This window comes from Nannobrachium achirus (assembly GCF_963921795.1).
Source record: "Nannobrachium achirus genome assembly, chromosome: 11".
NCBI classification, from domain to species: domain Eukaryota; kingdom Metazoa; phylum Chordata; class Actinopteri; order Myctophiformes; family Myctophidae; genus Nannobrachium; species Nannobrachium achirus.
In genome coordinates this window covers 60,708,664-60,721,041 of record NC_137820.1, presented here as the reverse complement: position 1 = coordinate 60,721,041, position 12,378 = coordinate 60,708,664, and the positions used below count along the sequence as shown (strand labels likewise).

At 44.5% G+C, this 12,378-nt stretch overlaps 1 protein-coding gene across 2 annotated transcripts; it reads right to left on the bottom strand.

Annotated features, from left to right (window-relative positions):
* Nucleotides 1-4,555: 4,555 nt before the first annotated feature.
* On the bottom strand, nucleotides 4,556-12,354 carry znf319b (zinc finger protein 319b). 2 transcript variants are annotated; one of them, XM_080737507.1, is made up of 3 exons: nucleotides 10,911-12,354; nucleotides 10,066-10,188; nucleotides 4,556-8,469 (listed from the first exon to the last, which is right to left on the bottom strand). In XM_080737507.1, the coding sequence occupies exon 3, from the start codon at nucleotides 8,145-8,147 to the stop codon at nucleotides 6,360-6,362; it is 1,788 nt and encodes a 595-aa protein (XP_080593633.1). In that variant the 5' UTR covers nucleotides 8,148-8,469; nucleotides 10,066-10,188; nucleotides 10,911-12,354; the 3' UTR covers nucleotides 4,556-6,359. The 2 variants fall into 2 exon arrangements, with proteins under 2 accessions (XP_080593633.1, XP_080593634.1); XM_080737508.1 differs by lacking the exon at nucleotides 10,911-12,354 and having other exon boundaries at nucleotides 10,066-10,198.
* Between the last annotated feature and the right edge of the window lie 24 nt (nucleotides 12,355-12,378).

Here is a 12,378-nt window from a genome sequence, read left to right as displayed (position 1 = left end):
AGCACGCTGCAGAATATAGTCACGAGCGAGCCCACACTGTTTCGGAGGTACAGTATCTCTAGTATTATAATAGCCTATATCTCAGTTTGGTGTGACCGTTCGTACCTTTAGGGCACGGTCACATCGGAATACTATTCTACCTGTGTGAGAGTGGAGAGAGTGGATAAGTAAAATCATTGGGGGACTCCAGCTAAAGTACAAATATACCTCAAACATTGTACCGAAGTAAATGTACTTAGTTACTTTCCACCACTGCAAACTGTTGCCCTGTGATTGGCTAGTTGGTTATCACTTATCAGGCAACCGACTTTTAGCTCTCAGCGTCCCTGATAAATTCACACAGCAAATCTATGAAAAATACCAAAAATATGGAAAGGTGTGTGTAATGTTAAATGAAAACTACATTCATCAAATCAGATTCAACACTGACGTTAGCATAGAATTCTGGCAAATAGATCAAGAGACAAACAAACAAACAGACTAACTATGCAGCATGTTATTTTGGGCAGTGTTGCCAGTCAACTATCCAATCACAGCGATACCATTCCTGCAAGCTATGGTATTTAAAGTTGTGGCTTGCCATCTGGCCCCCATCCAATCCAATTCGTCACTGGAGAAACAGCGACATCTGCTGTTCAGGACATAGCTGTTAAATTCCCACATCACAGAAGTCTAGTTCAGTGATGATGATACTCGTTACCAATATTGATATATCAGCCCAGCCAAATATGACATTTTGCAGACCTCCCATTTCACGTTGCATTGAGTTAGGTCAAGAATTACGTCTTCTAACCCAGAACCACCTTTACCCCAGAAATATATAACATGAAGAAAAGCAGATACAATAAATAAATAAAAAATACAGGTACAAAAAAAAAAAAGAAATACAGGTAGGGCCTACCATACAGTAGAGAATCCTACCAAAACCAGAGTAACCCAAATTGTTCAATTGGTAAAACAAAAATAATAATAAAAAAAGGGTTTTCAGACCAAGTAATTGTTCTTTTTTTTTTTTACAATCTGTCCACAAATGCTTCAGAATGGGAATGTATACATATGACATCCTGTTGGTAAGAATGTTGTAAATTTGTTCTCAGTGAAACCCCCATTATATCTTTTCGCTCAGACACATAATTGTGTGCACAAAACTGTCCAAGACATTGGATTTGTGAACTAATAATCAAACATGGCACGTTACTTTATAAATGAAAAAAGTTTTATTTGTTAGTGCTGTGTGTAATTGAATGCTACATACATACAGATAATCTTAGCATGAATGTACACATACTGTACGTCGGCACAATGTTTTTTATCTTTTTTTTCCTTTTTTAACTACATCATTCACATAACTACAGTACAATTTGAAAAAGCTATAGGAGGCCCCAGTGCCATGAGGGGAGTAGCACTGGTTCCCGGGGACAGAATACAGAACTAACACAGCAAGCATGCAGAGCGCAAGAGAGACCAGGGTCTGACAGGCAAATGGGGGGGAAAGCGTTAAAATAAAACCACTGATTTCTTCCAGTTTAACATGACATTGAATGGCAGGCAGCCACACTTTAACATCACCAATAAAAGCCATAGCTCACTCCGAGCGAGGATTTTTTTGTGCTTATACTGTAGATGGAACATTCCAAACTTTGACAGCCAAATTGCCCATTGTTCACATTGGATCAGGACTTCAGCCCCAGATCCTTTACTCCCTATTTTTGTGTTGATAATCCATCCAGTAATTTGGCATTAAAAAAACAGAAATCATGAGCTTACACTGCACCCCAACTGAACGTGAATACATATCAAACAGATGGGCTAAATTTGTACATTTGCCCCCTTTGTCTTCTGCCTACCCGAAGGCCCTGGTCTCTCCTTCCAAGAATAGATATTTTTATAGATTTAAGGACTATTAATACAAATTAAAAATGAATATAAACAGAAATATAAAAACAAAATATACAGTACTTTTTCTCACGTAACTTCCCAACTGTTCTGATATTATTTAATGCCAGATTAAGGAAACAGACTAAAAGATGACTGATACAACGTGTCTGACCTTTCATTGTGGTGAAGGTGAACAAAGGCAGATGAGGAACAGGAGAGCTACCTAAAATGTAGACAGAGGCATCAGTGTCCCATTTTAAGGCAAAATAATTAAATAAAGCAGAAAGAAAAATGTTACTTTTTGCTGCCTCCTTAGGTTTTTCTTTTTTTATAAAACACGTTTCAATACTGCACTCAAACCAGGACTGAAATACACCATTGGTGCAAGATCTCATCAAAGTTTGCTTGCTAGCTGATAAGCAGATTCTGCCAATGCATTTCAATGGGAATGGAGCAGATTTTTTGAGAAATTCTCCATAAAATCCGCTCCATTCCCATTGAAATGCATTGGCAGAATCTGCTTATCAGCTGGCAAGCAAACATTGGTGGGACCGTGCCCTAAGGGTGCCCACACACCAAAATACCCATGAGGGTGCCCTCACACCAAAATACCTAGAGTGGAATCCGCCAATGCATTTCAATGAGAATGGAGCGTTTTTTTTTTTTGGCATATTTTGGTGTGACTGCACCCTAAGAGTGGAATCCGCGTTCCGCCAGTGCATTTCAATGAGAATTGAGCGTTTTTTTCCCCCCGAAATCCTCTACAGACATGAAAATGCCCCCTTCTCATTGGAATGCATTGGCGGAACGCGGATTCCACTCTAGATATTTTGGTGTGTGGGCACCCTAGGGCTGCACCCACATCAAACTACTTGTGGATTCCCTGTTCCGCCAATAGTGCAGGGCGTTAAGGGGAGAAAATGCTCATTTCGTGCAAATCAGTCTAAAAGCGCCACATTTTGCACAGATGTAGCCCAGGGCATGCTCTAATGATTTAGCTAGGGCACCCGAATCGGCGACCTACGGGGTGGGGTCGCCACAGCGGCCAAATCAAGTTGGGCTCCCATCGACTTTCTATACAGGAGATAATACCAAGGAAAAAAATCTGCTTTAAGTAGGATGTGAGGGGTATAACCAGGGGTATTCTCATGATTCTTAATCCATTGTAAGCATTTGTTTTACACAAAAAACATTCCTTGTGCTAGAAATGGCCCCAGAAAACACCCACAAAACTGTGAAAAGTGATGACTCATCACGAAACCATCGTTTTGTGGGGCCACTTGATTTGGCCGCTGTGGTGACCCCGAAGGTTGCAAACTCGGGCGCCCTAGCTAAATCATTAGAGCAAGCCCTGGGCTACATCTGTGCAAAATTTGGCGCTTTTAGACTGATTTGCACGAAATGTTTTGCAGAAAACCTCTACTGGCATGAAACTGCTCCATTCTCATAGAAATCCATCGGCGGAATGGGTAATCCACTCTCATTGCTACTTTGGTGTGGGTGCAGCCTTAGGGTACGGTACGGAATCATATTCTACCATATTCTATGAGTGGATTCCACCAATACAGAGAAATCTGCCATTTGCGGATTTCTCAAAAAATCTAATTGAAATGCATTGGCGGAATCCACTCTCATACGTTGAATATTATTCAAACTACCTATGAGAGTGGATTCCCGATTCTGCCAATGCATTTCAATAGGAATGGAGCGGTTTCCTGCCAGTAGCGGATTTCTGCGAAAAGAACGCTCCATTCTCATTGAAATGCATTGGTGGAATCTGGAATCGACTCTCATAGGTAGCGTGACCGTACCCTTAAACAGGATAAAAAAATAAAATAAAAAATGTATACAGCTGTTGAAAAGCCCCACTTGCTCAATGAATAAAACATAACAGAAGGATTAATGAACATCACTGCCAGCGTGTTCCAGTTGGCACGCCAGGCTTCTTGAGGTCTAAACTAGAACGTTGTTAAACCCAAAGTGGTGGGCATCCCTAATGCTGGTGCAGGCCACCCCAACAACAAACATAATACTAAGCTGAACACCACATTAGTGCCAACTCCTTAGATTAAAAAAAACTAAAACATATCTGCACATAAGATGCAGGATGACCCTGCAAAAACACAAATGACGGAAAGGGTTAGTGGGGGGGAAAAGAAAGTGTTGTAAAACATGGTGAAACGGTTTACATTTCTAATACAATTCAGCCTGGATTTCCCTGTTTGACAGAATTCCATGTTCCATTCCTCGCTCTCCACCACAGAAAAGTGGAGAGCAGCCAAGCACACAGAAAGGGTGCTTCTTTTAGAATACCCTGCAACATACCAATACAATCACTACTTGGACTAGAAAAACATAAAATAAAAACATTTGTCAAAATGTTGCACGTGTTACTGTAAAAATTAGCATGAATATAAAAAAGGTCAATAAACGCAAGTTTTTGTTTCCAATTCAACTGATTAGCATACTCAACTCACACATCCATATTGAGTATAAATGAGTAGAGGCTGAAGGAGAAAGTGTAATGATCAAACTCAATACACATAGCCTAACAGCACTGGTCTCTGCAGGGATACGACAGGTAAATTAGTGTGAAATATATATATATTTTTTTATATAAGTCTTTAGTGATGGGTGAGATTGATGTTAACCATACATTTTTCTTTAATGACAAGAACTTCGGCTGGTTGGTTAGTCTCTAGCTCTGGTCCATCGCGTCACCTCCAGTGACGCTCTGACAGACCCGTCGGCAAATGAATAGACCGCGTTTTCTCAGCCCCTACCAGCGCTCAACTTGAGTCAAAATAAACAAAACTACTTCACTACTCACCAAACCAAAGGTACTTTTGCGTTGTTGAAAGTCTATTCTCCGCGGTGGTGAACCTCTCAGCACCCCACCTACTCTGTAAAATACATTATTTTTGTTATGAAATAAAAACGCACCCACCTCGAGCCACCCAGTGGCCACCGCAGATACAATGGTTCACATTAACCCGGAAATAAGCGGCGGTCGAGTTGGATGCACTTTATTTCATGCCAAAAATAATGCATTTTGCAGAGTGGGTGGGGTGCTGAGGGGCTCACCACCGTGGAGAATAGACTTTCAAGAACGCAAAACTACCTTTGGTTTGGTGATTAGTGAAGTAGTTTTGTTTATTTTGACTGAAGTTGAGCGCTCGTAGGGGCTGAGAAAACGCGGTCTATTCATTTGCCGACGGGTCTGTCAGAGCGTCAGTGGAGGTGACGCGATGGACCAGAGCTGGTTAGTCTCCACACCTTTGGAATCGGGTGTTTCTGCTTCATACTGGTATTTTGGTAAAAACTAGAGATGCCACAGTCATCGTGGCCCACATCAACGTCCACATACACTCACAAACATTGTATCATAACTATTTCACAAAAGCACAATACAGCCCCTTTCCTCCTCGTGTGATAATAGAAAAAACAACAAAACACTTCTAAACTGTGGGCCATACCGGGTACTTCATCGTACATAAAAAGCATAAAAATACTAGCACGCAGGGGTGAGAAGGAAGGTAGGTCGGTCAAGGGGAGTCCATTTTGTTTGAACGTATACACTGTTTTGGTACACAACTGGAGGGATGTGAAACCAAAAACCATTTCAGACACCCTCTCCACATAACCAAATAAAACACAAACTATGCGTGTTAACAGCTTTGTTTGTGATCCTAACAAGCGAGAGTCCGTCAGCAATGGAGACACTGAAGGAGGGTGAAGACGGGGGGGTAATTAAAATAGAGTCGAGCAGTATAAAGCAGAAAGAGATGGAAAAAGCAAAAGAAAAAAATATTGAATCCCCCCTCACCCCACCCCCCGTTAGGAATAGTCACAACAGTCTCAGGTTGGCCTGGTCAGTTCAGGTAGATGTGGCTCCACCAAGATTCCCCTCTCACTAAATTCTTTTACAAATGTATTTACAAAACACAAAAATGGTTGGTTTCGTCATCCAGACCATATAACAGAGGTCGATATGGGGAAGTCCATTGCGAACGCAAGTCGATAAACCCGTGTTATGGCGGCTGCTTCTGTACAAAGCAGTCAGACTTCGTTGGCAGTAAGTATAATTCATAACAGAGTTTGGTTGCCCCTTTAAATTAAAACCTCATCTGCATCAACTGTCTGACGGTTGGTGCTGAGGAAAGGGGGAGGTAACAGGCTTGAGAAGATGTGTATAAGAAGGAGGGAGGCTGTCAGGAAGGAGATGGGAGGAATAGATATTAGGGAAAAAAGGGGGCGGGTATTAGCCTTCAGGCAGGGTATTCGTGCATGGAGGACTTGACACAGAACTGCTGAGTGTCCAGTCCACGGATTAGCAACAGACAGGCCTGTCCGAGTAGGGAAAAACTCAGGGTGAGGGACAAACCTGCAAGGCAAAGGTGGATACAGGTTTTGGGGGACAGCATGGTCTATTCTACGGCAGCTTATTAGGACCATATCAAAGCTGGGAGGAAGAATTGGGATTATATGCAAGCGGCCACAGGGTAGCCCCCTCCCTCAGCCGTGTGCTGCACAGTGTGATCCTGCAAAGAACCTAGGTCGCTGAAGCGTTCGCCACACCACACGCACTTAAACTGGCCCTCTCTGGCGTGGGTGTGCTGGTGCTTGATCTGGTGCTCTCGCTGCCTGAAGCCCTTGTTGCAGTTCGCACACTTGTAGGGTTTCTCCCCCGAGTGCACGCGCCGGTGGCGGTTCATGTCAGAGGAGTACTTGAAGCGCTTTTCGCATTCGGGACACTTGAGGGGCTTTTCGCGCGTGGGGTCACATCGATGCTGGACGAACTCCGACGATGACAGGAAGCGGCGGTCGCAGAGCGAACACTTCAGCGGCTTCTCCTGGCAGTGGGAGTTCTGGTGCCGCTGCAACGTGGAGCTCTTCTTATAGCCCTTCCCACACACGTCGCACTTGTAGGGCTTGTCGGGTGAGCTGGTGGTCGGCTCGCCGCACTTGTGTCTCAGCAGCTCGCCTGACTGGCTGAACTCTTTCTGGCAAGAGGCGCACTTGAACAGGTTGTCCATGCCATGGACATGTTGGTGGTAGAGCAAGTGAGAGGGCTGCATGAAGCCCTTGTCACATAGGTTGCACTTAAACGGCCGGTCAGTTGGGTCTTTGTGCGTGCGGCGGTGTCGGACCAGTGCATATTGCTGTTTGAAGCTCATCTGACACTCGTCACAGTGGAATGGCCGCTCCTCTGAGTGTGTGCGCTCATGCTGCCGCAGGTCAGACGGGCGTTTGAAGCCCTTGCCACAGGTGGCACAGCGGAAGGGGCGGGCACCCTGCGGGTGGCAGGGATGGTGGAGAAGTTCAGATGACTCCTTGAAGTGCAGCTCACACAGGTTGCATTTGAACAGGTGCTCGCCGGAGTGGGCGTACATGTGGCGCACTAGGTGGGAGCGGTGTTTGAAGCTCTTCTCACACACAGCGCACTTGAAGGGGCGTTCGTTGCTGTGCGTGCGCTGGTGGTGTGCCAGATGAGACGACTGACTGAAAGCTTTGTCGCAGGTATCACATTTAAACGGCTTTTCTCCTGTGTGCACCCGCTCGTGTCGCGTCAGTTCTGACAGGTGCTTAAAACCCTTCTGACAGATGGAGCACTTGTATGGTCGGTCTCTGGCCGAGGGAAAGGGTAATATGGACGAACTGCTGCTGGTTGATGCCCCATCCCTGCTTGACTGCTGGGCATGTACTGAGGGCGTACCACTGCCAGAGGATCCGGGTCGGTAGGTTTTTTCACAGATGGAGCATTTCTGTGGATTGGTGCTGTTATGGGATGTGTGGTGCTGGGCAAGAGAGGTGAGCAGGGAGAAGCCCATCTTGCATACCCCGCATACAAACGGCTTTTGCTCTACTTGAACACACTGGTGCTCCAGCAAGTCGGTGGCCTGGTGGAAGATCTTCATGCACTGGGTGCATTGAAAAGACCGGTCCTGACTGACAATGCACTGGTGCTCATGCGGGTTTGCCAGATGGGAGATATCATGCCCACAAGCCCCACACTTGTGGCCTCCCTCTGCCCCTACCTGCAAGGTCGGCTGCTGAGACTGAGAAGGGTGCTGCTGCTGACTGTGCGCTCCATGCTGGCCAGCATGTTGACCGTGTTGGCCGAGCTGGGCCTGCTGTTGTAGAGACGGAGTGTCTGGCTGTAGCACAATGCCATACACGGCACAGCCCAGTGCATTCTCAGCACCTGGCGGGATCGTATGAACAACCTGAGGTGGCGCAACGGCATGTTGCTGCCAGGCCTCGGACATACGGGCTCTGGTGTAGGGATTCAGTTTGGCAATTGGCCCGTCCAAACTAGGGTGAGAATGGGCGAGAGAGCTTCAGGGAGCGTAGAGACGAGAAGATCAAGCACCAGCACACCTACGCCAGATATTACACTGCCATTTTTGTGTGTTGTGATGAAGAACTGAAAGAGGTGCACGTTGACAGGGCTATGATTGAGAATTCAACAACTGAAACTGCAATGCACAGAGGACAACTGTGTAGACTGTAGAGCTGGGATGTGTGGCCAGGCTTGGCGGGAAATCCACTGCTTTCAGTTCTGTTCCCCGTCTTCAAAGTAAACGATAGCTGTATGGGGAAATTGAACAGACAGAGCAATTGTAAGTCAGCACATCAATGTTCAAATTTCAAAAAGTAGTAATTCAGTAAGAAGCCATGATTCGGGTATTGCACCCAGTGCCCCAATGTCAGTCACATGAGACATGACAGCTCATACATACAACCAAATCATTGCAATATTGTAAATGTAAAATATTTCAGATCTCTGGGCGAGCCACTAGGTTAAACCTGACATTCAATCAGTCTAGAATTTAACTGAGTAAACCAAGTCATGCCCAGGAAACTGTGATTATCATCTCTGCCAAACCGGAAGACCAAGAATCAGATATTATGTTTTTACCCGTGTGGGTGTATGTGTGCACACTGCACAGCTAATCTCAGAAGCCGTTGGACCGAAGCCAAGGAAGAGGACTAAGAAAGGAGCCAAACCGGGTTCCTGGTTTGGTTCCCCCAGAGGCAAAAATGAATTTACTGAATGGGTTCCAAGATTGGCCTTTAATTAGTTTCCAAAAATTTGTGGGAGGAGACAATTTCTTACAAGAAAATCCCATACACATGAACACAACCTCCAATAAACCGCTAACTGGAATCGCAATTAGCGCCTAGAGTACACCTCCAAAAATACAAATGCTAATAAATACAATGTATGTTGTATTAAAGCTTTCTACCCCCAATAAATAAACAAAACTATTATTATAATTTAACTAATTATTATAGACCTACATATATATAATTAGTAATACCTACATAGATATAATTAGTAATATTTTTTTTATTAGAAATATGAGGATATATTTTTGGGCTTGTTTTTCGAGGTGAGATTTGGCTTATTTCTCTCACCAAGATTTGGCTTGTATTTGGAGGTCAATTAGCTTATTTCTCTCAGGATAGTTTGCAACACTGGTCCTAGCCATAGAGTATATATAAAATAGAGAGCGGGCGAGCCCCGCCCCCACTATCATTTCAATGCAAGTGCTCAGTGGCGTTTTGAAGCAACGGCTACGTGCTAGCATGTAGCTAATCCAGGTGCATTCTGGGGGAAATTGGCCACTATTCGAGACCACAAATGACGTCACGCTGCTCTCCGCTCACAGGAAGGATACCCTGGTAGTGGGGCCAAACCCCCAGAATGCACCTGGATTGGCTACATGCTAGCACGTAGCCGTTGCTTCAAATCTAGCCCTGGGTTCTGGGGGCTTGGTCCTAGCCCTTGACTTGCACAGCCATTGAGTAGGCCACCTGGCCTGGCGGGTAACCGGTAAAGTCGCCAGAAAGAAACTCGCAGAGAGTTTTATTTTTGTATTTGTTTTACAGAGAATTAGGTTAGAAATAACTTGAGGATTACGCATATCTTTCTGAGGTCAAGATTAGGAATAGGGTTAGGTTTTGGCACCGTTTTACTGAGGTTAAGGTTGGGAATAAGGTTAGGTTTAACCGCTTAGGCATAGTTTACAGAGGTGCATAAGGATATTATGGATCACAATGGAAAATAACTAATAAGCCTTGCCTTACCCGAGTTTACTTTTTGTTTACATTGTACCAGTGGCAGTGAACTGTACTGTAATGAAACGGTACCTTTTCCAATCCAAAACGTCTAATAAATACCTCAATCAATCAAAAGGCATAAACCATCATCCCGGGCAGTTTCTTTCCGGCGACTCTTCTGGTATTCGGCCTGGCGGAGATATGCACTCCAAGGATCCCCCCTTTTCCGTTATCCTATAAATTCTGACTCATTAGTAGGCAACCCAACAGAAAGAGACAGAAAACATTGTGGGTCACACATAATTTAAAAAAAGAACAGCAGGATTATGCAGTTGGCCCATAGTTTATATTTGCTCAATAGCACCTCTGTGCGAACCAAAATAATATGATGAGTGAGACACTCGGCATATTGAAATCAAAAGATCAGATTTAATCAGTGATGATCATTTCGAATGCTTCAGATCATCTACATCTAAAACAGATCTTCAAATCATCCTCAACTTGCTGATCAGTGCCTCGGAGCGTCTGTAAGCATCATATCAAATCTATTATATGAACAGAGAGATGTGTTGTGCGTTAAGACTCTGCAACATCCATCAACACTGCGAGAACCACAGCGCTAACGCTGCTTAGCATAGCAATAGCATCATCCCTGCTAAACAATATAATTAGCTCGTCTTTCAATTTCAGAGTTCTAACAGCTTTGATAAAGCTATCTCTTTCCCGTGGCATAAATGCAAAATGCTGAATGTTTTTGACGCGGAAGGAAGCGTCATTTAATGGAGCGAAGCGGGCTCTTCTTACGAGAGATACGGTTAGCTGCCAGCTAGGTGGCTAAACCAGCTAGCATTAGCACCAACATCACAGAGAAAAATAGCCATCGTTAGCAAATTAGCACCCGGGAAATTAATGCAACGGACTTGTGCAAAGATTAGTATTGTGTTAACGGTTTGTAGGATGCATACCTGGAGAATTCACAGAGGATAGTTTGGTGTCTGCTAATTTTCCCCTCCAAAAATCTTGCAGTTCGTCGTTATGAATACAAGCAAGGCCCCAAAACACGTCCCGTCCCGTCCAATGGTCCCTCCTCCTCCTCCTCCTGCTTATTCTTCACATCCGCAGACGGTTCTGGGATGTTGTCTTGATGTTCTGTTGTTGCTCCAGGGCCCAAAATATTCACCAAAAAATGTCACAGTAATGTTCCAGATCACCCCCGGCCAACGGCGACCGTTACCGTTTTTTTACGGGTGCAATTGTTTCAGGGCCAGGCCGTACATTTCGGCTGCAGGAAGAAAAGACAATAATCTCTTTTTGCCAATAAACTGCTAGCTGGCTAGCTGAGCTGAGCTGCTGTTGGTGCCCGGGCACGGGAACATGAATACAACAAGCTGTGGTTGGAAAAAGTACTCAGATGTTTTTACTCGAGTAAAAGTAGCAATACTCTACAATATAAAAATACTCTGTAAAGGTATGGTCACACCAAAGTATGGTTTGATTGGTTGCCAGCTGATAAGCGGATTCTGTCAATGCATTTCAATGGGAGTGGAGCGAATTTTTCGACAAAGCCGCAAATGGCAGATTTCTCCAAAGATCCGCTCCCATTCCCATTGAAATGCACTGGCAGAATGCGCTCGTCAACTGGCAACCATACTTTTGGTGTACACCAGAATAATAGTCAATGGGATGGGATTTGCCAATGCATTTCAATGGGAATGGATTTGCCAATGCATTTCAATGGAAATGCATTGGCAGAATCTGCTCTCATCTTACAATAAATGCTGCGTGTGTGTATGTAATCTGCGTATCTTGAGAACCGTTCGTCCCACCGACTTCAGATTCTGCACGCGCGCTCCCCGCCGTGGCGCGGAGTGCAGTGCCGGGCCTCGACCCGACCCGATGCGCGGTTTTCCCGAACTGGTGCTAAACGTTTGGAATCTCCGTATGCAGAGCTGATTGTTGACATCGGGCTGTTCCGGAGGAAATCGGCACAAGCGCCGACTCATTGCGACATCACTTCATAAAAGGCTCTGACATCAAGTATGGTACGCCACATGAGTCAACAAAAAATGCCATGGTTACGTACCAGATTTAAGCAGGCTGCATATTCTGCTTAAAGAAGAAACAAACAAAAAGCGACAGAGATCTCATATATGGGCATAAAATGTACGCAGATAAACAGATATCTCCATATATGGGCATAAAATGTACGCAGAATCACAAAGATCTCCATATACGGGCATAAAAGGAACACAGACAGACAGATACAGAGATCTCCATATATGGGCATAAAATGGACACAGATAGACAGATATCTCCATATATGGGCATATATGGGCATAAAATATACTCAGAACTGTATCTGCAGAGATCTCCATATATGGACATAAAATGGACACAGACAGACAGACAGATACAGATATCTCTCCATATATG